Raw genomic sequence first — 27,280 nt, 5'->3', positions numbered from 1 at the left:
ATGACATGATGATGACATGCCTACAAAAGGCATGATGTCATAAATGATGATGACAGACAGGGGGTCTGGCACAACCAGGTTGACCTGGTCTAGTTTTAGTAGGGCGTACCATATTTAGACACGTGTGAACCTTTATTAAGCACTTTGTTTGTGAAATTTGAATGTTTGTGTTGCTGTATCAGGCAATTTAAATTGCTCCGCACAAACGAGGTCAATCCGCATCCATGACGGTCATGTTTCAGGGCTTGGGTTTTCCCTGAGACTGAGAGAGGCGGAGCACTACTATCTCTGCAGCCTTGCAGGAAGTTCAGAGTCTCCGCTGTGGTTTGACAGAATACTGTGTGTGCAATACTTTATGGCGATCAAACAACATCCTCTCTGATATTATTAACATGACACACCATACGGTCACTGGAGATGTGTTCTTCTTGCACTGGGAACTCCTCGCTTCATTCTGCACAGACACAGAGACAGCAGCAGCAGAGAGGCGAGGTAGACGTTTATTTATTTCAACATTAGGGCAATGCAATGTGCTAAATAATATCACGCAAAACGTTATTAAGCTGAATAAATGATTTATATTACTGGACATTTGAATAACTCAGTAAATATCTGAAGAGAAGTTAAAACATATCAGCTCCTTAAAAGGAAACACCTGTTGTTGGCGAGGACAGCAACAACAACAGTCTATATAGAACAATAATAAAAGCAGATTTCTAGATGCTTGAAGCGGTGCTTGTGGATTTGATTCACGCCCCGGCGTGCGCTCAATGTCTGGAGAAAGTTCTGCCTGGGATGTTGTCAGCCCTCCAGTTCAATGGGGGTCCCTCTCAGGACCACCGGTACCCAGCCAGGGTGTTCCTGCTGTGCGGTGCAGGACAGCGTTTATCCCCGGACACAAGCACACTTCTCGGGGTCAGCAGCAGCAGCAGCAGAGGCCCCGTGGTGGAGCTGTTGGATGGCGGGAGCATCACGGAGTGTCTGTACTCCTTCAAACAGACCCTGGACCGCCTCGACTGGACCTCTGTGGCAGTGCTCACCTCAGGTCAGTGGGACGATATACCCAGGGGGCAAAGGAAGGTGTGCTGCATTTGCCCCGACATAAAAAGTTGTCCACCAGAAATATTATCTATGACCCAGTAGGATCACAACCTATATGGACAACCCGGTCAATTTGTACAATAAAGTCCAATATGGCCGCCTCAATATTAGCCCCTATTAGTTTTAATGGGGGGTGAATAGGGCAAAATTTTAAACTGAGGGATATTTCCACGAAACTTCACAGGTTGATCAATGGTATACATATGAACATTTTTTGTATTGCAAGTTTCCATGAAATCCAATATGGCCGCCACAATATGGCCGCCATAATGTAAGGACGCGAGGAGCTCATTCGTCTGGAGATTCTTGCAGGGGGCGTGTCTGGCCCGGCACCCTAGGCCTACGTCACGGCTACCCACTGCCCTCCCCTTGCCCCCTCCCCTCAAGTAACGCACGCACAGTCGCACGCACACCTCACACACAAACACACACACGCGAACAACAGTCACACCTCACCGCCGCAGTAACCTCAAGGAGTCCATGCGTGGAATCCTTTCCTCCATGGAGAACCTGGTGAATTCTCCCACAAGCTCCGATCATGAAATGCGGGATGAAATGGCTGCAATGGTGAAGAAGTTGCAAGCTACCCTCAGGCACTCCTCCTCGCCCAACCCTGCCTTGTCGCCAATAAGAGCAACAGCAATTCGGCGACAAACAATACGCTCAGGGGGAATCATGCCTGTTCAGCCAACAGCACTTGGCCGCCGACTAAGTCAATTGGGTTCCAAGAGGCGGCAGCTGACGTATGGTGGGTCACGGGCACAACAGACTAAGAGGAGGGCCACTGACGATGCCAGTGATCATTCATACACTGGGTCTGTGAGCAAAAAACCAAGAACGGCTAGGTACCTCAGTTTAGTTCATTCTGTGGAAAACAATTGCTCTCACCCAAACAAGTAAATGAGGACATGGTCCAAACACAAAACAACCTGAGCAGCTGTTCGAATGTTACATGTTCATGTATCGCCTGAAATACACTATGTGTCTTCTGCTTTTTTGCACAGATGGCATACCTGCCAACAGTTGTTAATATTTGCACGTCCTTCCTTGCATTATTTGCACATATGACATACACCATTTGTCTACTGCTTTTTTGCACATATAGCATACCTGCCAACAGTTGTTAATATTTGCACGTCCTTCCTTGCATTATTTGTACATATGACATACACCAGTTGTCTTCTGCTTTTTTGCACAGATAGCATACCTGCCAACAGTGTTGTTAAAATTTGCACATGTCCTTGCATTATTTGTACATTAAACATTTTTACTGAACCTGTACTTGTGTGAGTAACAAATAAAACTCTATACCTCTGAGCCATTGTATAATTTCTGTAAATAAATGTTATTCTGCCAAAGTTCCGTAATTTAAATCCCTTAACTCAATAGTATAGTGCTGTAATTTAAATCCCTTAACTCAATAGTATTGTAATTAATTGTACCCATAATAGTATAGCTATAGCCTATGGTAAATCACTGACAGATTTTATATAAAGTGATATTCATCTATTTGTTGAGTAGGTGTGTGTAAGGGCACTCAAGTTGGCCAATATCTATTAGTGAGTGTCTATATAGGTATAGTAGTCCCACAAAGCTCCCACTTTAGTTCAGTGTTTTAAGTGTAGCAAAATCTTTAAGACGTTTGCATGGGTGAACAGTTTTATGATGGTACACTTCACTTGTTTTGTGTGTAACAAGTGTTTATTTTTGGTATTTAAGTCGCCCACTTCCACTGCTCTTTGCAGAGACGCGCATTTAACATTGAATGACAGACAAATAAATGCATGCCTCCATGGAGAAGCATGCATTGCAGGAAAAAAGGGGGAAATACCAAAGGTCTTTATTTATTTTATTTAGGCTACACATCGCCCACTTCCACTGTGCAATCTGCGGAGACGCGCATTTAAATCACAGACAAATAACACGCAGTAGGCTTATATGCAGAAAAAAGGGGGAACATAGCCTATGCCAAAAAGTGTTTCTTTTTGTATTTATACGTCGCCAGTGCCACCGTGTTTTATGAGGACACGTGCATTTACATTGAATGACAGATGAATAAAACGCAGGGAAAACATACCAAAGAAGTTTATATTTTTGTATTTATATGTCGCCATTGTGTTTTCTGAGGAGACGCGCATTTAACATTGAATGACAGACAAAAAAACGCAGGGGAAAATATACCAAAGAAGCTTTTCTTTTTGTATTTATACGTCGCCACTCGCCACTGTGTTTTCTGAGGAGACGCGCATTTAACATTGAATGACAGACAAATAAAATGCAGAGGAAAATATATATATTTTTTTATTTACACGTCGCAGCGGTCGCACGCTACCACTATGCTTTCAGCGGAGACACGCTTGACACAAGCACATGCAGGCTACTGGACACAAGAGGTCTCCCACTCTCCAACCCCTCTGCCTAGCCGTGACGTAAGCCTAGGGGGCGGGGCCAGACACGCCCCCTGCAAGAAACTCCAGACGAAAGAGCTCCTCGCTGTAAGGACCCAGAAAATAGGTTTTGCCTCTAACTTCTGAACCAGATGAGCTAGAAACGCAAACTTGGTGTCTATTTCATGGTGTCTGACCATGGGAGACTCAATGGAATAGCTAATTTTATTATTGGGTGTGTCTGGACCTTTATTGTGCATATTTGCAAGATGGTGGACTCCCAAAATAGAGCTTTAACATAATTTCTACCATGATTGTTGACTGCTTTTGCAAATACAAGCAATATGAATCCATTTGCTAAGATTTATGGCACAGAAGGGACTTATACCTGTATTATTCTTGAGTTTGCATGTTGTCAAAATGGCTGTAAACGAGATATTATATTTCCTGTCCGATTCTACTGTATTTAGTTGTAGCAATGACTTCAGATAAAATCAGAGACCAAAACAATGTATCTTAGAAATTATTTTTTTATTTAAAAAAAAAGAGAGAGATTATCTCAATGAAATGAATGTAACTGCCTTTTGGGTCTTTCACACATAGACATGCACATGCACATGCTTTCCAACAACTTCAGCTTCAGGGAAATTATAATGAACACATGATTAAAACAGGCTGCATTATAATGCAAATAATTGCTAGTCACTATCACTGTCATGTGTACCTATCCTGCTGCATCTTGTCTCCAGTCCTTGGCAACGACACCCCAAGTAGCATGCAATTCCCTTCTTCGCACATGAAGTTCAATCACCCGAGAGAGACTTGGAGTAGAACCGCTGCTCCTTCACTTGGAAAGGAGTCAGCTTAGGTGGTTCGGGCATCTAGTACGGATGCCCCCCGAGCGCCTTCCTAGGAAGGTCCCCGATGCACGTCCCACTGGGAAGAGACCCCGTGGCAGACCTAAGACCAGATGGAAGGATTATATCTCCAGACTGGCCTGGGAACGCCTCGGTATACTCCCAGAGGGAGTGGAGGAAGTTGTGTTCATTATAATTTCCCTGAAGCTGAAGTTGTTGGAAAGCATGTGCATGTCTATGTGTGAAAGACCCAAAAAGGCAGTTGCATTCATTTCATTGAGATAATCTCTCTCTTTTTTTATTATTTTTTTTAAATAAAAAAATAATTTCTAAGATACATTGTTTTGGTCTCTGATTTTATCTGAAGTCATTGCTACAACTACATACAGTAGAATCGGACAGGAAATATAATATCTCGTTTACAGCCATTTTGACAACATGCAAAATCAAGAATAGTCCCTTCTGTGCCATAAATCTTAGCAAATGGATTCATATTGCTTGTATTTGCAAAAGCAGTCAACAATCATGGTAGAAATTATGTTAAAGCTCTATTTTGGGAATCCACCATCTTGCAAATATGCACAATAAAGGTCCAGACACACCCAATAATAAAATTAGCTATTCCATTGAGTCTCCCATGGTCAGACACCATGGAATAGACACCAAGTTTGCGTTTCTAGCTCATATGGTTCAGAAGAAACCTATTTTCTGGGTCCTTACATTATGGCGGCCATATTGTGGCGGCCATATTGGATTTCATGGAAACTTGCAATACAAAAAATGTTCATATGTATACCATTGATCAACCTGTGAAGTTTCGTGGAAATATCCCTCAGTTTAAAATGTTGCCCTATTCACCCCCCATTAAAACTAATAGGGGCTAATATTGAGGCGGCCATATTGGACTTTGTTGTACAAATTGACCGGGTTGTCCATATAGGTTGTGATCCTACTGGGTCATAGATAATATTTCTGGTGGACAATGTCGGGGGCAAATGCAGGTTTCCTAAAAAAAGGCTGGTTTGCCCCCTGGGTAATATGAAAATTTCATATCACGATTATTGTGACTAAAGAAATCGCAATTTACGATATCATCGCGATCATCAAAATATCCCCAACATCCATTATCCTGGGGCGGAACATATTTGCCAAAAAATAGCTGATCTACAAGCTCAAGTTTATCGTGATGTTTTTTGACGTTGTTATATTGTTTTATTACCTTGCTTATTGTAAGTCGCTCTGGATTAAGAGCGTCTCCTAAATGCCTAAACTGTAAACTGTAGATCGGCTATTTTTTGGCAAATGTTCCGCCCTGGGATAATGGATGCTATGGCTTTAATATCATATATCGCGATTTCTTTGGTCACAATAATCGTGATATGAAATTTCCCATCCCTACTCAGGTGTGGGGGAAAGGACGTTGGTGTGGTACCAGGAGCAGCTGTTCACAGCGCTCTACTCCTTCCAGTACGTGGTGCACTGGTCGTCGGAGGAGGAGCAACCTGACCCGGCCTGCGGAAACTGCAGGTAGGGCTGGGCGATATGGTGATGAATATCGTTGACGATACAATGTCTCCACGATATGCCTTTTCAGAGTCGTTGTATACGTACAATGAGGGAGAGCCCTATAAAAAAACCTGTTGAATTGTTATTACAGAGATTCATTGCATAATACATTTAAACCTGCATTTTGGTCTAACTCAGTAGTTCTCAAACTTTACAATGGCAAGGTCTCCCCTTAACTTTGATAGTTTACAAATGAAACCAAATGGACCCATTTGTATACTGTCAGAGTTACATACTTGAAAGTGTCAATTTAGACCTCCCAAAAGGAATGCAGAGAGTCCCTGGACCCCACATTGAGGACCACTAGTCTAAATGGTCTGTTACTGCTTTTTCTTTTAGTTTTTGTTACCTTGTAGGTGGTTGTACTGTTAAGTAACTTGAAAAATAAGCATAAAAACCAACATGAAAAAATAATTGTGATAAGATTGTGTATCGTGATGCCTTCTAAAGTTTGTGTATGCGACCTGGCGGTCGCTTATCTCCCGATTAGGTAAGTCTTACTGGTGATATTGTATTTTTGCCAGACCCAGGGGGTCGGCCTACATAAGGCTTTGTCGGTCTGTCGGTCGGTCGGTCCCTCTTTTCCTCAGTGTGCCTGTGTTTGCCTCTGACTGCTCATCTGCCCCTCCCTTCCCTTGCTCGGCTGATTGCCTTGAGTGCCGTCACCTGTACGGGACCAGCTGAGTTGAGTTGGCTGACGAGCTGCTGAGACTATAAATTCCTGTGTGTTCATGTGTTAGTTCAGTGCTGCAAAACATTTGCCCCACAGCCATACTAGTGAAAACAGCCCATCTACAAGCTCACAAACATTTCCAGCTGCTCAGCCTATAAAATCCTGTGTGTTCATGTGTTAGTTCAGTGCCATACTAGTCAAAACAGCCGATCTACAAGCTCACTACGCTTTGTTGCTGAGACTATAAAATCCTGTGTGTTCATGTGTTAGTTCAGTGCCATACTAGTGAAAACAGCCGATCTACAAGCTCACTACGCTTTGTTGCTGAGACTATAAAATCCTGTGTGTTCATGTGTTAGTTCAGTGCCATACTAGTTTTCATTGCGGGTCTGGCACAACCAGGTGACCTGGTCTAGTTCCATATGGCCCAGGCCTAATGTAAATATGGTGATATTATATTTTTCCATATGGCCCAGCCCTAGCTGCAGGTCTGCTGAAGATGCTCCTCATAGGTCCGTCCAGGATGTCCGTCAAGAGGTGTCCAGCTTTCTGCAGAGCTTGCCTGCGGTGGACGGAGGACCGGTTACTGTCCTGAAGTCCTCCCTCATTCCTGGTGAGTAAGGAATGCTCCAGTAAATGCTCACGTATTCAAAACAAGTACAAGCTCTACTCTACTCTCATTCATACCATGGTGAGACACTCTGGCACCTGTCCTGTTACAGCTTCAGAACTGTCTCAACTCAACAGTCATTGAAGTGGTTCTCAAACATTTTCATGTCAAGAAACCACAAATTAGAATGAGATATTTGAGAGAACTTGATTTCTTCACAGTTTCTTTCAAAATGTTTCAAAAATAGCAGATCTATTTGCTCACATTGGGCCAGATAAATTAAGTGCATACATATCTTAGCCAGGTCCTAGACTATTTTCTAGCGCCACCATGAGGTTGCTTTTTGCAGACGGTCCCTTATCTCCCGATTAGGGAGTCTTACTGGTATATATACAGTGTATATCTGCCGCTATGCTCACGCACCTTATGTCTTACCTAAGGTACTTACTACTTACCATGCTGGATAGATATATTATATGAGAATATGTAGATGAATTGTCGTTTTTATTGATCTCTCTCTGTTCTTCCCTCTCTATTTCACCTGTATACCTGTGATGTGATTGTGATTGATTCTGATTCTGTTTTCGAATAACGTATAAAATAGGGCTTTAAATGGTTACTTGAGTAAAGCTACTTATCCCTGATGCAACCTGTGTGCAGACTGCTTCGGCCACGGCTTCAGCACGCGTACGGGCGGTGTCTCCTACATTCCCAGCATGTCTTCGCTGAACGTGTTCTGCAGCCCCCGGAGGAGGGACCCCCGCGCCGTGGTGGCCGAGAACACCCGCAGACTGGCCCTGCAGGCCGGCTTCTACCCAGCACCGCTACACATGGTCAAGGTACAATACAGCAGGGGTTCCCAAACGTTTTTGTCTCAGGGCACCCCATAAATATATATTTTTGAATCTGAGGCACCCCTACATTAAAATTTTCACTTCCAGCACCTTATATTTATAGCATATCGTCGTTTTCAGGTTGAAACCATGTATGTCCAAAACCGTTCGTTTTGTATTTATCATCTATAAAATGTACTAAACTAGTGAAAACAGCAGATCTACAAGCACACAACGCTGTGTGCTTGTAGATCGTCTGTTTTCACTAGTTTTGCGTGACAGTCTTGTATGATGAAGCAGGGCTTTGCTTTACTAAAATACGTAAACATTTGAAACTTGGAGATACAAGGTTTCTGCCCGACAGTGACGATATTTTAGTGATTATGTTGCGAGGAAAACGTTGAGATAATAGCCATTTTGGTTGGAACTAGCCTCGGAAACCCATGCTTTTATTTTGGTGATAGGAAGAAAAATAAAAGCCTGGGGTAACCTGCTGCAATTTCTGGCATAGGAAGTGGGAGGCGGGCCATGGCACAGATCGTGAACCAATAGGATCCAGCGGCTGTTTTCAGCCGGTGGATCCGCCCCCTCTAGACCAAAATCAGCCTGTGTTAGGGAAGGCTAGGTTGGAACTGACTGAAAAATTACTTTGTACTTCAAGTTTATAATGATACTAAATATTTTAGTATTAGTGTCCAAATACATTCCAAATATTATCAAATTATCTTGCGGCACCCCTAGACTGCCGTCACGGCACCCCAGGGTGCCCCATCACTCACTTTGAAAACCCCTGCACTACAGGCTTCTACCCAGCCCCGCTACACATGGTCACGTTTAGGATTGAGATGCTTTAGGATTTTAATGATTCAGATTGTTCAACAGGTTAATTGACCCCTGTTGAGCATGTAGATTGGCTATTTTCACAATTTCTGCCTTTAACACATTCCCCGCCATTTAACAATACCTTCGTACTCTCCCCTGCCTCTGTCTCCATAGACTTCCATGTAATTCATAGTGCACGGATCATGCACACCCATGCCTAGATAATGCACCACGTGTCTGCACATTGCTCACAGCTTTCAAACAAAAAAATCCGAATGGAAATCCGTTCAGGCATTCATGAGATAGCAGCCATTATGTTTTCCTAAAATGTAAACAAAGATGGCTGCCATGTTTGAAAGATGGGGTTGCTATGGGGGTTAAACATGCAATTTCGCGATTGCTATCATGCCTACTAAAGTTTTTGGGGTCCAAAAAGTTTTTTGAAAAAAAATGTTTTTGATTTTCTTTTTTTTTTTTTTTTTTTCTCGGGATTATCGGGCCTGGCGGGGAAAGACATTGAAATAATCTCGGGACTATCGGGCCTGGCATGCAATGAGTTAATATTTGACAGTTTGGTCAATGCTTAATTCGTCATTTTAGAGGACACATGTCAAACTCAAGGCCCGGGGGCCAAATCAGGCCTGTGATTAAAATTATCTTCGACCCGCGGGATGATATTTAATTACTATTAGAAATGGCACACTGGCCACTGGTATATTGCACATGCAATGCCTGGGATTCAAACCAAGGTCTCCCGCATGAATGTCCAACATCTTAACCATCAGACCAAAGAAAGGGACATCCTTATGGACTGAGGGAGATATTAGATTTTGATGCCATCAGGCTGAGGCAATGAATTACTCTGTTACAAACGCACCACCATAATACTACAAGTCCCACAATGCACTGCTAGTTCATTGGCGCATGTCGATGGTCTGTGACCGCAAGCCCGCATTTAAATAAACAGTGAACCAGTCCGGCCCTCGACTTGTACACTTTTTTTAAATTTTGGCCCACTATGAATTTGAGTTTGACATCCCTGTTTTAGAGGTATTAAAAAGTCCTTAAATTGTCACTTTAGAAATGTGCAGATACCCTCTATACACTTAAACGTTTGTTGGTTTGTTTAACTGTTGAGTGAGAAGACAATGTTGCACATTAAGTTAATCATCACCCCAAATTATAATTTGGGGACCCCCTGGGGGTCCCGACCTACAGGTTGAGAACCACTGGCATAAGTAATCAATAGGAAAAAAGTCATTTTGGGGGTGAACTACTCCTTTAAGGCATATAAGGTTTATTATCCTAGGATCCTTTTAAGAGTGTCATGTTACAGTATATCATCTTCTCTCTCGCTACTCTATATTATCAGGAATCAATTTGAATTGATTTTAGCATGTAATTGATTATTTTAATGTACATGTGGGTCTGCCCACTAACTAGCTACCTCATTGATTTTGTTTGCGTCCCAGCCGTCCCTCCCTATATGGGGCACACTGCAAATATTCTCACAAATAGCCAAATCTTACATACTTAATTTATACATGTAACCTATGTCAGTGTTTCGCAGTGAACATAATAGATGTACAAGTTTAAACTCTATGAAAACATTTCAACAGTTTTGAAAATAACGTTGCCCTAAATGCGCCCAAATAAGGAGAGTTTTGAAGTTCTTAAAAGAGTGTGGAAGTAATGATGGTAACATTTACTGTGTGTTAATTTAATTGTTAAAAAAGTTTAAATAATTGAGATATTTATTTTAAGTCATATCACCTAATATTGTAAACCAGAGGAAGGCATTTCATGTGCATGTATCATATTGTCTCTGTCAGGTGGAAACCTCATATGTCCAAAAGTGTTACTTTTCAGGATTCAAACAGCAAAAGTAGCAGATCGACAAGCTCAAAACGCATCGCTTCGCAGTGCTTTTCAAGTTGCTTTCGAGCTGCTTTTTGAGCTTCTTTTGAGCTGCTTTTCAAGCTGCTTTTCAAGCTGCTTTCGAGCATGCAGATCTGCTACTTTTGACGCTTTTTGTGACGCTGTGGTATGATAAACTTGGGCCTTAAAAAAAAAAAAAAAAAAGTTTGAATATGTAGATAAGAGTTTTCTGCCTGACTACAACGATATAAATGTTCCACATGTTAACTGACTTTCCGCCGTGTGTCCCGGCCAGGTCAACCATGACAATTTGATACTTTAGCTATTGAAAAATAGCAGATCCGCTATTTTTGAAAAGTCGTGAAAATTCGAACAAATCTTTGAATATGTGTATTTGTAAAAGCGAACATTTGTAACTCAAATGTTGCTTCCGGTGGTCCCTGGAACGAAATATTTTGAGATGGGGGTCCGTGGCCAAATACATGTAATTATGGGGGTCCTTGACATGAAAAAGTTTGAGAACCACTGACATAGGAAGGTAGGTTTTTCAGAAACCTATCTTCACGACTTTTCAAAAAATGGCAGATCTACAAGCCGCGCTGCGAACTTTTCAATAGTTAAAGCATAGAAGAAGGACAACTTTGTTTTTTTACAACAAGGGTTCATATTTTAGATTGTAATTAGAGAAAAGAAAAGATGAGTGTTAAAATGTTTTCATTTACTGCTTTCTATTGTTATAACGATTTTAATTTCAGTTCGTAGGGGCATGCGTACAAGTGGCTAAATATGTCTTTTTAGACACAATAAGCTGGCGATTTCTTTATTACTACTTACAGTAACACTACTAGCCCCCATAAGTCACATCTGCCCATGGAAGATTGTGGTGCATCTTGGGAACGGGCTTATTGTGTCTAAAAATATTTTTTTAGCCACTTGTACGCATACCCAACCACTGAAATCAAGACCGTTAAAATAGCCAAAACAATAGAAAGCAGAAAATGAAAACATTTTAACACTCATCTTTTCTTTTCTCTAATTACAATCTAAAATATAAACCCTTGTTGTAAAAAAACAAAGTTTCGTAATAAGGTGTACCCGGTCTAAATGGGATAATGGTTAGCTGACTTTCCTCCGCTGTGTCCCGGTAGGTCAGCCACGGCAGTGAGGTGTGGGTGCTGGGGAAGGCGGAGCCAGAGAGCTACGATGCGGTGGTCACGGACCGGCCGGGCGTGGTCATCGCGGCTCCGGGCGCAGACTGCATGCCCATTCTGTTCTGTGACCCCGTGGCCAGGGTCATCGGGGCTGCGCACGCAGGTGGGTGTGGCAGAGGAACCGTCTCTGGGAGCCTGGGGACGCTTTTACATTCAGATTAGAAGTCTCCACAAAAATCTCTGCTCATTGGTCATACAGGTATAGCTTTTAAGCCATTTTAGGCCCTGAACGCAAATCTGTGTCACTTTAGATTTGAACCACTTTAACCATTATTTTATGCTTTAACTATTAAAAAATAGCAGATATACAAGCTCACAGCGAGGCACCGAGTGCTGCGCTGCGAGCTTGTATGTCTGCTGTTTTTGGAAAATCGTGAACATAATTTTGTGCAAGTCTTTGAATATGTTTGACCCGATTCTATAAATGTCTTCTAAATCCTTCTTCTAATCAGTGGTTCTCAAACTTTTTCTTGTCAAGGACCCCCAAAATTACATGCATTTGGTTGCGGACCCCCATCTCAAAACATGTTGTTCCAGGGACCACCCAGAAGCAAATATTTGAGTTACAAATGTTGGCTTTTAAGAATTTATATTCAAAGACTTAAAAAAAAAAAAAAAGAAATCACGATTTTTCAAATATAGCATATTTACACATCGGCTTAATTACACAGGAAACCTTTATGTATCTTATATTAGTCCGGGAAAAATGGGGGTGAACGTGGATTCGCCTGTAAAAGTTTTTTTCTCAACTGATTCTTGTAGCTTGGGGTCACCTCTTAAGGATTCAAGAGGATGACCAGTGATATCCATTGAGCATTTTTTATTATTAACCCCTTAATGCCTGAAACATGGGCTCCCATTGACTTTCTATACAGGAGGAAAATACCCAGAAAAAGATTATTTTTCGGGGTATTTAAGGAGGATCTGAGGGGTCTAACTAGGGGTTTGTCATGATGCTGAATCCATTGCAGGCATTTGTTTTGCACAAAAAACATTCTGTGGGCTAGAAATAGCCTCAGAAAACAATACACGTATGGGTGAGTATTCATGTTAGTCGGAGGCCTTAGGGTTTTTTTTCTCGTGCTAATCAGTCTAAAAGTGCAAAATTTTGCACAGATGTAGCTCAGGGCTTGCTCTAATGATTTAGCTAGGGCGCCCGAGTCTGCGACATTCGGGGTCGCCACAGCGGCCAAATCAAGTTGGGCACCCATCGACTTTAGTGATGAAAAGTGTTGAGTCATCACTTTTCAGAGTTTTGTGGGTGTTGTGGTGACCCCGAAGGTCGCCGACCTAGCTAAATCATTAGAGCATGCCCTGAGCTACATCTGAGCAAAATGTTGCACTTTTAGACTGATTAGCACGAGAAAAAAAACCCTAAGGCCTCCGACTAACATGAATACTCACCCATACGTGTATTGTTTTCTGAGGCTATTTCTAGCCCACGGAATGTTTTTTGTGCAAAACAAATGCCTGCAATGGATTCAGCATCATGACAAACCCCTAGTTAGACCCCTCAGATCCTCCTTAAATACCCCGAAAAATAATCTTTTTCTGGGTATTTTCCTCCTGTATAGAAAGTCAATGGGAGCCCATGTTTCAGGCATTAAGGGGTTAATAATAAAAAATGCTCAATGGATATCACTGGTCATCCTCTTGAATCCTTAACACCTTCTAAGCCAAGGGGAGCCCCTTAATGTTAAAACCGTACTATATCGCACATCCCCCCAGGGACTCTCAGCCACGTCGCATATTCCCGGACTTTGTCTTTAAAACCGGAATAAAAGCTTTTGATCCGAAAATCGGCGATCGTCTAACCTTCCCTAGTCACCACTCGTGCACTGATGGCTCATGCAGACCGTGCATGAAGCAGAGGTGACGTCAGCGCCTCTCCTTCTCCAAGGCACCTTCCACCCATCCGTTTACTGTCTACACACTCGAGCTCCTCCTGCAGCCATGCTTGGGGCTATGCTAGCGAAACTTTTCAGGTCTGTTCTTCAGTCACACATGGACTATTTGCGGGGACATTTACGTGAAAGGATCGCGCACGCGAAACGCACGGGGACATCGACGATCGGCCAAAACCCCCATTCTATCCCAACGGAGATCGAGAAAATCATGGTGAGTTACTCACAGACATAGAAAGGTAGACGCCTCTTCCGGCTGGGGGGTGCTGGTCCAAGACTCCTGGCAAGCCTCCCAATAACTCTATGCAAGCCTCCAGAATTCTGAGGCGGGGCTCTTGGGAATTCTGAAGGACGCTTCCTTGTGCGTAACAGAATGGGAAGCTCGGTAGTCCAATCAGATGCAGTCCTGGCAGGACTCCCTCTTTCCCATTGGAGGGGGCAGAGTGCCTTCCGCAGTTCCACAGTTATGCACTTCCGCCAGGGGTGTTTGACCAGTCGCGCTAATGAACTGCAGCGGTGGAGGAGGTATCTAGCTTTTTATATCTGTGGAGTTACTGGCCTGGGGAAAAAAAAAAAAGAAAAAACAGCGGCGCTGTTCAAGATGGAGGGGCTGCGGGGTCATGTTTATAAACATAATATTATGTCTCAGATCACAATACAATAATAGAAATTTCACGGCTAATCTACCAACCCCCATTCTATTTCGGACTGCAACGTGTTTTAAGAGGTGACCCCAAGCTACAAGAATCAGTTGAGAAAAAAACTTTTACAGGCGAATCCACGTTCAGCCAAAAATCACCCTTTTTTTCCCGGACTATATAACATTGAATGACAGACGGATAGAAACACAGTACTATTCAGTAGATATCGTAAAACAAAACAAAAACAGTGCAAAATAAATAAATGGTCAGGCTAGGCTAGGTTTATTTTTTACCAGTTACGAGCGGCTGCCGCCTGTAAGTGGTTTTTCAGGGCGATTTTAAAGGCCCAAAATAAACTATTCTAAAAGATAACTGAATACAATTTGGAAGAGAAAAACACAACTGACTAATCAGGTAGCAAAAGCAAGTCTATACTAGCGGTTCTCAAACATTTTCATGTCATGGACCCCACAATTAATAATGTATTTGGCTGCAGACTCCCATCTGAACATGTGTTATGCCTGTACTGTATTCAGCAGAGCAGTTTGCTGTAAATAATGCTTCATTTTCCCATCCCTTTTCTTAGGGGTGGGCGATATGGAAAAATACAATATCACAATATTTTCCCAAGCTGTATCACGATACAAGATCTTATCATGATTATTTTTCATGTTGATTCTTATGGTTATTTTTCAAGTTACTTAACAGTACAACCACCTACAGTACAAGGTAACAAAAACTAAAAGAAAAAGGAGTAACAGACCATTTAGACCAGTGGTCCTCAATGTGGGGTCCAGGGACTCTCTGGGTTCATTTTGGGAGGTCTAAATTCACCCTTACAAGTATGTAACTCTGACAGTACAAATGAAACCAATGAATCTCTGTATTAACAATTCAACAGGATTTGTTTTAATAAGGCTCCCTCATTGTAGCACAATATATAGGATATCTCTGAAAAGGCATATCGTGTAGACATTGTATCGTCTCAACGATATTTATCACCATATCGCCCACCCCTACCTTTCCTCCAGGGTGGAAGGGGACCCTCGGGGGAGTGCCCATGGCCACGGTGGGTGCCATGGTGAGGGAGTTCGGCTGCCAGGTGGGTGACATTCTGGTGGCGGTGGGTCCGTCGGTGGGGGTCTGCTGCTTCACCCTGGACCCACAGCAGGCCATGGACTTCTACAACATCCACCCAGACGTGGTCAGCGAGCCTCGCTCCCCCCGACCACACGTCAACATCCGCCTCGCCGCCAGGTAGTGTATACACGCAGGCACTTGTAGACATCAAAGGTGGCTTGAGCCCCTGCCCTTTTATCCGTCTGTAAAAAGTACCCTCTCTCTGAACCATGAATGCAGTTTTTACTATGGTGAACGAAATGCAAATGTCCTATTTCCATGCCATACTCGAAGGCAGCGTTCAAGAGAATTGTCCAAAGTCTCCTGAAACTCACCGAAAATAGCCGACCTTCAAGCTTGAGCTTGGAGGTCTGCTATTTTCGATATTTCTACCATAAGGCCAGTTTAGAAATGTCAGCCCCTGCCATGTCAACATTCTCTGTCCCTGTACACATCTACTGACTTCAAATTAATGTCCCCATTATTTCCAACATGTGCCTCGATTACTACTTATGAGTGATCCCTTTTATTTAATTATTGTGAAATTCGACGATCTACAAGCTCGCGATGCAACACTTCGTTGTGCAACAAACAGCCCTGAGTGTGTTAATCAGACTAATCAATTTAGTTGTTCGTATCAATGCGTTGATGTATACAGATATATATTTTTTAAATATATATACTGTACGTGTAGATATAAAACGTGCTTCTCAATTAATCGGTTATCGGATTTAAATATCGGTTTTCAATGTATTTTCGGATAGATAGATAGATAGTAGTAGTTTTAGTAGTAGTTTATTTGGTCTTTGGTAAATTAAACAATGCAGTATAGTTATCAAAACAAGACAAAAAAGAAATCAGACCAAAAGGAGTAAGGCTGAAGCCTAAGCTTATTGTGCCTACCCTTTAAATGTGTAAATAAACTTCACACTAGAAAGAATAATATAAACAAAACAAACGTACTAACATAACACAAAATAAACACACACAGAAAACAAAGGACAAAACAGACAAAACAGAACGAGACAAAATAATTCAAACAAAACCAAATTAAATATCAAACAACAAAACACTAGAGTTTACAAAAGAAAACAAAGACTGAACAACAAAACACTAGAGTTTACAAAAAACAAACGAAACAAAAACTGACAAAAACTGAAGAGAAAAGAGAAGACAGGTCACTTGAATTAGCAAGAAAGAAAGAAAGAAACTGGCCTTTTAGGGATTTTTGGGTATTTGGTTGAAAATATTATCACAATATTACAATCTATCTATCTATCTAGATAGATAGATAGATAGATAGATTGATACAGCAGTTTAAGGTTACAAAGAAGTAAGAAAAATTAAAAAGTACTGTTATGTACAGTGAAAAAAAGCAAGGCACAAAAAAAGAAGGATATATAGTATATACATAAAGTGTCATAAACAGTCAACGCTCATAAGTGTCACGTCACAGACAAATAGCAATACTTAATGCACAACTTATCAATGCAGCGTCAAACAAAAGAGATCATAACTGTCAATGCTAGTCAGTGCAACGCAAGTATCTCACCGCCATGTCAACACAGCAATAGCACTCAATACTACCAACACAACCCTTTTCTGAATTTGAACCCTAAAACGAGGTTTCCACTGACTGGGTTAATTGCCCAGCCCTAATTCAAACAGGAGCAAATGGCCTTCTGTAGGAAAATGGATGTTATGATGATGAGGACGTGAAGATCAGATCATTATTGAGGTCAGTTAGTATGACCCATGGCTTTACAGAGTCTCTGAGGAAGCCCTTAATATGGATTTCCAATAAGTCCTTATATGGTCACCCTTTGTCCCTGTGATTTATCGCCATGGCAACGCCTCCCCCGCAGTCACTTCCTGGGTCACGACCTCCGACTCATCTTTCATCACTGGATGACGCTCCAATCAGAACGGCTGACGGAAGAGGTCGCATTTCTCGACAGATGTCACTCAGATCGTTGATAATTTTAATTTAAGACGAAACGCTTTAAGCATTATTTTATGCTGTAACAATTGAAAAATAGCAGATATACAAGCTCACAGCGCGGGACCGAGTGCCGCACTGTGAGATTGTAGATCTGCTATTTTTGAAAAATCCTTTTCTTTCTGACCCGATTCTATAAATGTCTTCTAAATCCTTCTTCTAAATCAGTGGTTCTCAAACTTTTTCACGTCAAGGACCCCCAAAATTACTTGTGTTTGGCCACGGAACCCCATCTTAAAATATGCTGTTCCAGGGACCCCCCAGATGCAAAAACGGAATAAAAAATGCATATGTTCAAAGATTTGCAAAAATCTTCACGACTTAAAAGAAATTGCAGATCTCGGTGCCACGCTGTGAGCTTGTAGATCTGCTATGTTTCAATAGTTAAAGCATAAAATAATTCCAGACATAAATGGGTTCCCAGTCACAGCTTTATGAGTGGAGGAGTGCTTTGGATGTCGGCTCTGTCGCGTGGAACCCTCCTTTTAGGGTTCAAATTCAGAATTGAAACGCGTCGCTTGCGGATCTGCTACTTCTGAAACTTTTGTGTGGTGCTGTAGTGTAGTGTGATGGCGTTGATTTGCGGAAAAAACACAAGAAGTTAGAATATTATGGAGGTAAGAGGTTTCTAACCTCCTGTCCAGAGCGCTCACACACGGAGCGTTTTATTGGCGCCAGTAACGTTCGAATCTATCAAACCGTTTACTGTGTTCCAATGTCCTCTCATCTGTGTTATTACAACTCAAGGGTTAAAGTTCTCAGTCCTGACTCCTGGGGACTGATTTCAGTCTTGCGGATTCCATAGGGGTTATTTCTGAGATCAGTGCAGATCCGCCAAAAAATATATAAATAAGGAGAGGTGTAGTGATGGCCGCGGCGTGAATGAAAAAAACGCTAGTCAAGTGTGAGTATTTGAATTGGGCCAGACTAGCAATAGAATAAAACAAACTTCAGAAGATACTTCTATAAAATTGGTGTGCGCTGCAAAATCACATACAGTATTTGGGACATGGTCTGAAATATACATTTCAGTTTTTGAAACAATAGTTAGTAAACATGGACTTCTCATGGTCAGGTCATAAACGACCAGGTCGTCAGACACAACCAGGAGGATCAAATGAGAGTATAACAGACATTTTAGAACCATAGGGGTTAAATTAAGCTCACAGCAGGGGTCTTTTCACGGCTGCTGCTGCTGCTGCTGCTGCTGTCATTCAGTCACTGTTTGTTCTCTTTCGGCCAATCCAGCAAAACCATCGATGGTGTGCATGAGTATAACCGGCCTGTACCGTCTTAGTATATACCATACATGGACATGCTCTTGACTTAAGGACCCTTTAAGATCTGGACTTATTTTATAATTTAGCTATTGAAAAATCGTGAAAGTGTGCAAATCTTTGAATAGGCCTATATGTATTTTTAGGGCCAACATTATTTTATAACTCAAACTTTGCTTCTGGGGGGGTCCCTGTAACTAAATATTTTGAGGTCCTTGACATGAAACAGTTTGAGCACCACTGACATAGAAAAGTGTGTTTTTCAACAAAAATCTTGGAAGGATTTAGAAGACACTTTTAGAATCGGGTTAAAATATTCAAAGGCTTGAATCAAATTGTCACGATTTAAAAAGAAAATTAGTTATATCTGCTGTTTTTTTAATGGTTAAAGCATAAAATAATGCGTTCCCGCCGGTCTAAATGGGTTAACCAGTCAGCGTTGTTGTACTGTCCCTCAGTGTACACTAGCAATGACCATATTAGGATAACAGATGCACACCCCTCCAAAAGTTCAAACTAGTTTCAACTTGGAAGCGCACAGTGCGCTCTGCCAATCACAATCTCCCCTTTCCCAGAATGAGGGAATGGGACAATAGGAAAAGAGCATGTCACGGTTATTGTGGCAAAAGATAAACACGATTAACAATATTATCGCCCTAATCAAAAATATGCTTAAAACTTAAAATGGCAGTATTGTTAACCACTTGATCCCCCCCAGCATTCCTGTGCTGGGGGGAATGTTCGCCAAAAATAGACGATCTACAAGCTTCACAGGAGCTTGTCGACCTGCAATTCTTGGAGTGAAATAAGAGCCTACCAAATATGTGCTCTTTAGAGGTCTGTTTTATCAAATATCCATGTTCCGGCATCCCATTGTGCATTGCACAGCAGGTGGCCGGCAGTTCCGGCGTCGCAGCTGAGTCCGCTGAGAAGCAAAAACCTTTATGAAAAATGCATTTTTTTTTTCAATAATTTCATGAAGAAGAAAGAAGAAATTACATTAATTAGGAAACAAATCTACAAGCTCACAATGGTCGCATCTGAGACCCGACAATTCTACAGTAAATTCCCGCGGGAACAGGGGGATAGAGGGTTTAAAGGCCTCCGAAATTTTGGGTGAGTTGGACTTTCCGACGTGCAAATTTCCGGTCTAATTCTTTTCAGAAGTCGCGAGGGACAACATTTTATGGTCGAAAAGGACGAAGTCTTTGGTATGGACAGGCCTTAAAGGAGTAGTTCACCCCAAAAATGACTGACGGACGGAAGGCTATGAACTCACACCATGGAGAATTGAGTTCAATAATATCTTTTTGTATTTGTCGCATTCCTAAAACAATAATTTGATTACAATAAATGTACCCCCATTGTTTCCGGAATGGGGTCCCAAATGCATTCGGGTCCCCATCCGGAATCAATGGGGGTAAATTGACAATGGTAAAAATGTTGTCTTAGGAATGCGACAAATACAACAATATATATATATATATATATATATATATTAAGGCTGGGACTTTAACTGATTAATTGTGATTAATTAATTACAGAAAATTAACGCAATTAAAAAGATTAACTCATTTTAATCGCACTTAGTTTTTGCACCACAGAACCTTCACTTTCGGGCATACCGATCATAGCGATGCACCATCAAGAAGAGACAACAAACGCAAAGGGAGAAGTAGCCGATCAGAGCGCTTTGCTTGGCCCAGAGGATGCGAAATTTAGATTAAAAAACTCACTTGTTGATTCACTCGTACAACAAAATGTGTTTTACTTGAAAGAAAAATGCTTCTCAGGTCAAATATCGATGTGCGATTAAAATGTGATTAATTGCGATTAATTAATCACAGAGCCTGTAATTAATTAGATTAAAATCTTTAATCGCATCCCAGCCCTAATATATATATATATATATATATATATGAACTCAAGTCTCCATAGCGTGAGTAATCAATAGAAAAAAGTCATTTTGGGGGTGAACTACTCCTTTAAGTGGTAGTGAATTTGCAGCTCAACAAAAGCCAATTTGTTGAATTTGCAGCTCAACAAAAGCCAATTTGTTGACCCCTGTTAATACAGGGGTCCTCAGAGTTACTACAGGGGGTCCTCAAAATCTTCTTATATTAACAACTTGAACCCTAGTGTCCATATATTTTCAGCAAAGAGGTTTGGTGTAGAAGGGAAAAAGAACAGACTAAGTACAGAGTAAAAGGTCAAGTTTATTAGGTAATGACGGCTCTAGTGGTTAAATATCTAAAAACACACATTGACATGAATCCAAAATACACTGACAATTTTGCTGTCAAACAATGAAACTATATGGAATCTATGAACAGGTTATGGGGGTCCCTGCTACATCTCTCTCTCAACTAAGGGGTCCTTGGCCTGAAAACGTTGAAGACCCCTGCTCTAATACAGTGGTTCTAAACCTTTTCAGGCCGCGACCCCCAAAATAATCATTTTTAACTGGGGACCGACCCACAGGTTGAAGACCCCTGCTCTAATATAAGGATTCTTGTTCCGACGCTATCCCAGAATCCTCCTGCAGAGGTGCGGGGTCCTACCTGAGCACATCCATGACGACCTGACCCCGGTGACCTCGGCCAGGCCGTGCGTGACCCCGTGCACGTCCTGTCACCCCGAGACGTCCTTCTCCTACGTCCGGGACGGTCCCAACTTCGGAACGCAGGTGGGCTTCCTGTGGATCCCCCAAACCACGGCGGCAGAGGACTCTGTCAGCGGATGAGAAACGGTGTGAATTGCGAAGCCTGAATGTTTCATTATGTTCGTTTTTTTATTCATACATGGTAAATGGTGCATTTATATAGCGCCTTTATCCAAGGCGCTTTACATAGATTGTGCATTACATTCACCCATTCACACACACATTCATTACATTCACCCATTCACACACACATTCATACTCCGATGGCAGAGGAAACCATGCAAGGCACCAACCTGCTCATCAGGAGCAACTAAGGCTTCAGATTCTTGCTCAAGGACTCTTCCACACTAACTCTGGGGGAGCCCGGGATCGAACTGGGAACCAACACCAACATCAACCACATCTGTAACTATGGGATGGGATTTATGGTTCTTTGAAGTGAGCCGGATCTCTGGGATCCGTTCCTTCCAAAGAGCCGTTCAAAGGACTCATTTTAGTTAGTTACTTTGTAGATTTTGATTATAATTACAAATCACTTCAACCCTATATACATTTCCGCCATTTGAAAATAGCCGATCTACAAGCTCACAATGTCTCGCAAACTCGTAACGCGATGCATTGTGAGCTTGTAGATCACAATGTGTTAATCAAAATCCAGTATCCTGAGGCGGAACATTTGCGACGCGTTGTGAGCTTGTAGATCTGCTATTTTTTGGCAAAGACATTTGATAGAGAGTGAAAAAAGTCTATCAAGTATGTTTTATTATTATAAGTACGTTTTACCAATAGAGGGTTTAAATGGTACCGGATGTGCAGCTCGGCAAATAAAAGGTGAATTGATCCCAGTGCATGACGGGTCACGATATCACGATAAATTAAATCTCCACAATCCGATTATCGAGTGTTTTTTACAAGTGTTTTTTATCACGATAATATCGCTTATTGTCCCATCCCTACCCCCGGTCAAATATCACTCAAGTGCAAGTGAAGGTTGCCCAGTCAAATGTGGAGTCTCACAGCTGAAATACAAGCCCAAAAATCTGGCTTTGTGTTGTACCTTGCCATGACGTAGCTTGAAATATTGGTGAGATATCTGTTGCTTAGACATTCATATTCCAAAAGTCATCTCCTCGTGGACTTGGACATGTCACAGTGAAACAGCTCTCAGTCATTCGTTCAGCACATTAACAAACGTACAGATTGTAAAGACTCTGCCAATCCACATCACAAAACCCAGCTAGGGCAATGTTTTTAAGCTAAACGTCAATGTCCTTTTGGTTTACCCTGACAAAGGGATCTTGGCTGTCGGAAAAGTTTTTAGTTTTACTGTCAAAATAAATAGTTTTACGTTGTTTAAGGGGTCGAAGATGAAAAGTTGCAGCATTGTTTTTTATGCCAAAAAATATATGGTCTTGATCTCAATGGAGGGGTGAATTCATGGCAGATTTCTGGTTTCTGTATCCATGATTTTGATATTTACAATGGATGAGACCAGTCTGATCATGGATTACAACATTCAATTCCGATCCATATTAAAAAGCAAATGGTGGGGAAAACACATTTTCTTATTATAACTGTCTATACTAGGCGTTACGTCTACTTGGCCACTTATCGTATTTTGATTATACACTATATATTACATGTGTCATGTATTAAAGTTATACCATGTAACTTTTTTTATAAAACAAATCTTAAAATTGTCCTAACTGTTAAATCGCTAAAGTTTTAGAACACCCACTCTGTTATTTTCAGCTTCTGAAGCCTTCTCTTTATATGTTTTCTATGAGTTGTGAGGGGGGGAGAATTTCCCGGCAAAATGATGTCATCTCCCACATGATACACTACCGGCCAATCACAGCGCAGATCATACACCACCGGCCAATCACAGCGAGTCTTGCTGTCTCTAAAGGAAGTAGCTTCCCTCAGCAACTGTGTTTACATTGGTGAAGGAATCTTGCTTGCTACTCCCTCAATCCTGGTCTAAAAATGACGGGAGACGGCTCTACGGATGCGTATCGGCGAGACGGAGGTGCTCGTGACGGCCGCGGTGGTCCGCGGACCCCCGTTCCGGTGGTCCGCGGCGACTCCGGACGAAAAAAGCAATACCGCTACTGACCATTAGTTGAGCAGCTTCCACAGTACAGCTTTAAAGTCCACATTGAAATCTGACAAGTGGAAATAAAATGTTAAACGTATGAAGTAATGACTCCAGTGTAGATTGCACTATTTCTTTTTTACATTGTTCTGGCAGTTAAAGGCTTATTAAGCACTGTAAAGCCAGTTTTAACTGCCTTGTTATGTTGTAGTAGGATGATCTTATTTTAACAGGACCAATTAAGACTAACAGCTGTGTTTAATATGTCTATAACAAGAGGATGCTGGTGGTGGTGTAATGGCAGGCTACGGACACATGGGGGAGCACTTGGCTGTTCACAAAGTTGAATTATTCCAGTTCTAGCCCAGTGGTCTGTAACTCAGTGTGCAAATGACACCAAATGGACCCTTACAGGTCTGTAACTCTGACAGTGTACAAATGGAACCAAATGGACCCTTACGGGTCTGTAACTCTGACAGTGTACAAATGAAACCAAATAGACCCTTACAGGTCTGTAACTCTGACAGTGTACAAATGAAACCAAATAGACCCTTACGGGTCTGTAACTCTGACAGTGTACAAAGGAACCAAATGGACCCTTACGGGTCTGTAACTCTGACAGTGTACAAAGGAACCAAATGGACCCTTACGGGTCTGTAACCCTTACGGGTCTGTAACTCTGACAGTGTACAAATGGAGTTATGGAACCAAATGGACCCTTACGGGTCTGTAACTCTGAGAGTGTACAAATGGAACCAAATTAACCCTTACAGGTCTGTAACTCTGAGAGTGTACAAATGAAATCAAATGGACCCAGCTCCATTTATGGGGGTCCTTGAAATAAAAAAATAAATAAAAAGTTCTGGTCAATGGCCGTTGTGACTCTGAACTATTCAGCTGTGGCGGAAGAAGATTTCGAAGATAAAAGTAGCAAAATGAAAATACGGTAAATATACTGTGTTTATACTTTCAGTAAAAGTCCTGCAATCTTACTTAAGTCAAAGTACAATAGTAAGTTGTTATTATGCATAATGTACCATTTCAGAATCATATATATCATGTTATTGGACTATAATTATTGATCATTAAGCACAATTTTATACAGCGGCCATTATAAAATTGGCTTGCACGTTGTGAGCTTGTAAAAATATACATATTAATTTGAACCTAACATGAAAATGTTTGAGAACCACTGATCTAGTGCAATCTGCATACATTATGGGTCATACCAATAATATAATATCTGCATACATTATGGGTCCTACTAATGATATAATAAACTTGATTTGTATAGCACCTTTCATGACATGAAATGCAGCTCAAAGTGCTTTACAGAGTAGAAATGAAGCACAGGTGCTTAACAGAAAAAGTACACATGATTACAGTAAAGCATAAAATAAAATAACTGTTCTTTTAAAATAAAAGAACAGTGCAGACATGAATAACAGCACAGGGATTTAAAAGTTCAGCTAAAAGCAAGAGTATAGAAATAGGTCTTGAGCTGTGCTTTAAAGCTATCCACAGAGGCTGCCTGCCTTAGGTGTAGTGGGAGTTTATTCCAAGCTGTCGGTCTGTAGAAGCAGTGCTACTGATACTAACTCAGAGCTGTGCTGGAGGAAGATTGCAGCAGATGAAAGTATTCTCTTAACTACATGGCAAGCTTTAACTCGAATTCATGATCATTTAAGTCTATAATAAATATCATATAGCAAGTAATAGTAACTTAGAGGGTACAAACAATTTGCCAGGTTACTTGCAGCCTGGTCATTGTATAACAGAAATACCTGATGCAATGTGATGAACTCATCATTTCACATAATACTGTAGATATTTCACAAGCTTTAATGGCGAAGCGCAGCGTTTTCCCACAGTATATGTCATTAGGTGTTTGGTTATAGAGAGCCATGCAAAGCTTTTACAGATAAAGCGTGATTAATTGTCAGCAGTTTGCATGACAGTGGTGAGATAACATGGTGCTGATGTGAGGAGATGATGGTGAGTGTGATGAGTGGGTAAATCAGCTGGTATCTTTACCAGATAAGCTGCTAATTCGAGGCAAGATAACCAGCACCTTTGGCTGGCTCACTGTTAGCCACATGTGTCTTCTACGAATCTATGTCTTTCAACTCTTTATTTCTCCCAGATTTCACTTTTGTTGTCGTTTTTGGTTACAGTTCATTCAGAGGGGTTCACAATAAGTTTAGCAGGTGGCTCGATTCGGTTAGCATTCACCAGCGTTAGTTTTACTGAGGTTAGGGTTAAGGTTGGGTTTAGGTGGTCAGAACAGCGATGTTTCGGAGTGCCGATGTGTAATCCTTAACAACATGCTGTTTGTGAAGAGGTAACCAGTATGCATGCATCATATAGCTACCAGCTATCACTAAATGAAGAAGTAACCAGCATGCATGCATCATATAGCTACCAGCTATCACTAAATGAAGAAGTAACCAGCATGCATGCATCATATAGCTACCAGCTATCACTAGGGTAGTTGTGTGCAGGGTGCCTGTTTGGTGCTTAGAAAGACTTCCCCAATATGACAAATGATGAAGGTTTAATTCCGACCCTAGCCTAGGGTTGCCAACACTGCTGAATCGGTAAGAAGGGAATGGGGCGAAGAGCCCAAGGGCACCCAGGGGTCCGTGGAGGACCCTCAGGGATGGTTGTTATATGATGCATGCATGTTGGTTACTACTTCACACACAGCATGTTGTTTAGATACTGTAGTATGTTTGACCACAAATGCTAAGAATGTTAATGATACAGTACAGAAGCCTACAGCATGCCGTTTAGACTGATGCTAGGGTTGATGCTTGGTATCCTAGGAACTTTGTAGCATTTGGTTTTCTTTACCATCTATTCCAGTAGTTGAGAGAGAGATGAAGCAGGTACCCCCACAACGTTTTCATAGATTCCCTATAATTTCATTGTTTGACAGCTCAATCATCATTGTATTTTGGATTCATGTCAATTTGTGTTTTCAGATATTTATATTTTATATTTAACCATTTGAACCGGCATCAATACATAACTTGACATTTCACTCTGTACTTAGTATGCTCTTTTCCCCCCTGTACACCAAACTTTGGCCAAAAATTGATGATCTACAAGCTCACAGCGAGGCGTTGTGAGCCTTGATCTATTAACATGACTATTTATTTACACTGTCGTGTAGGTCTCATGCACTGATCTGACACTCTGTACAGTCGCTCTGGTTCAAAGACATCTTTTTCTTTCGTCGATTCTAGCACATTTTTTTGACTCTTAAGGTCCTTTACACACCGCTGCGTTTTTTCGGATAGGAGCGAATTTCGGAGCACATAAAAAAAAGAAAAAGAATCAACCTCACGTTATGTCAATCACGTTTACACACTGCTGCCTGTTATTTTTTGGCACTGGGTCCATGCTTAGATACAGTATCTTTCAGCTAAGGGGTCCTTAGCCTGAAAAAGGGTTTTACGGATTTCGGACTTTGAAAACGAAAAAGTGCACCATTGTGCAACCACCTTTTAGGCCCATTCCCACTGGGCCAGATAACAGATAAAAATCTCTTTCTCCAGATATTTTTCCATTCAAAGTGGATGGTAGTTACAGATAAAAAAAAATATTTGCCACAGATAAAAGTATCTGTGGTAGATATTTTTT

At 41.5% G+C, this 27,280-nt stretch overlaps 1 protein-coding gene across 1 annotated transcript; it reads left to right on the top strand.

Annotated features, from left to right (window-relative positions):
• Window positions 1-720: 720 nt before the first annotated feature.
• lacc1 (laccase (multicopper oxidoreductase) domain containing 1) lies at window positions 721-21,621 on the top strand (the record flags this gene model as incomplete). Its single annotated transcript, XM_080752845.1, has 7 exons — window positions 721-1,045; window positions 5,749-5,872; window positions 7,061-7,197; window positions 7,855-8,033; window positions 11,876-12,041; window positions 15,515-15,740; window positions 21,411-21,621. The coding sequence occupies 7 exons, from the start codon at window positions 721-723 to the stop codon at window positions 21,619-21,621; spliced, it is 1,368 nt and encodes a 455-aa protein (XP_080608971.1).
• Between the last annotated feature and the right edge of the window lie 5,659 nt (window positions 21,622-27,280).

This window comes from Nannobrachium achirus (genome assembly GCF_963921795.1).
Source record: "Nannobrachium achirus genome assembly, chromosome: 22".
NCBI classification, from domain to species: Eukaryota; Metazoa; Chordata; class Actinopteri; order Myctophiformes; family Myctophidae; genus Nannobrachium; species Nannobrachium achirus.
The sequence above is the reverse complement of the archived record's forward strand: the minus strand, read 5'-3'. Positions and strand labels throughout refer to the sequence as shown.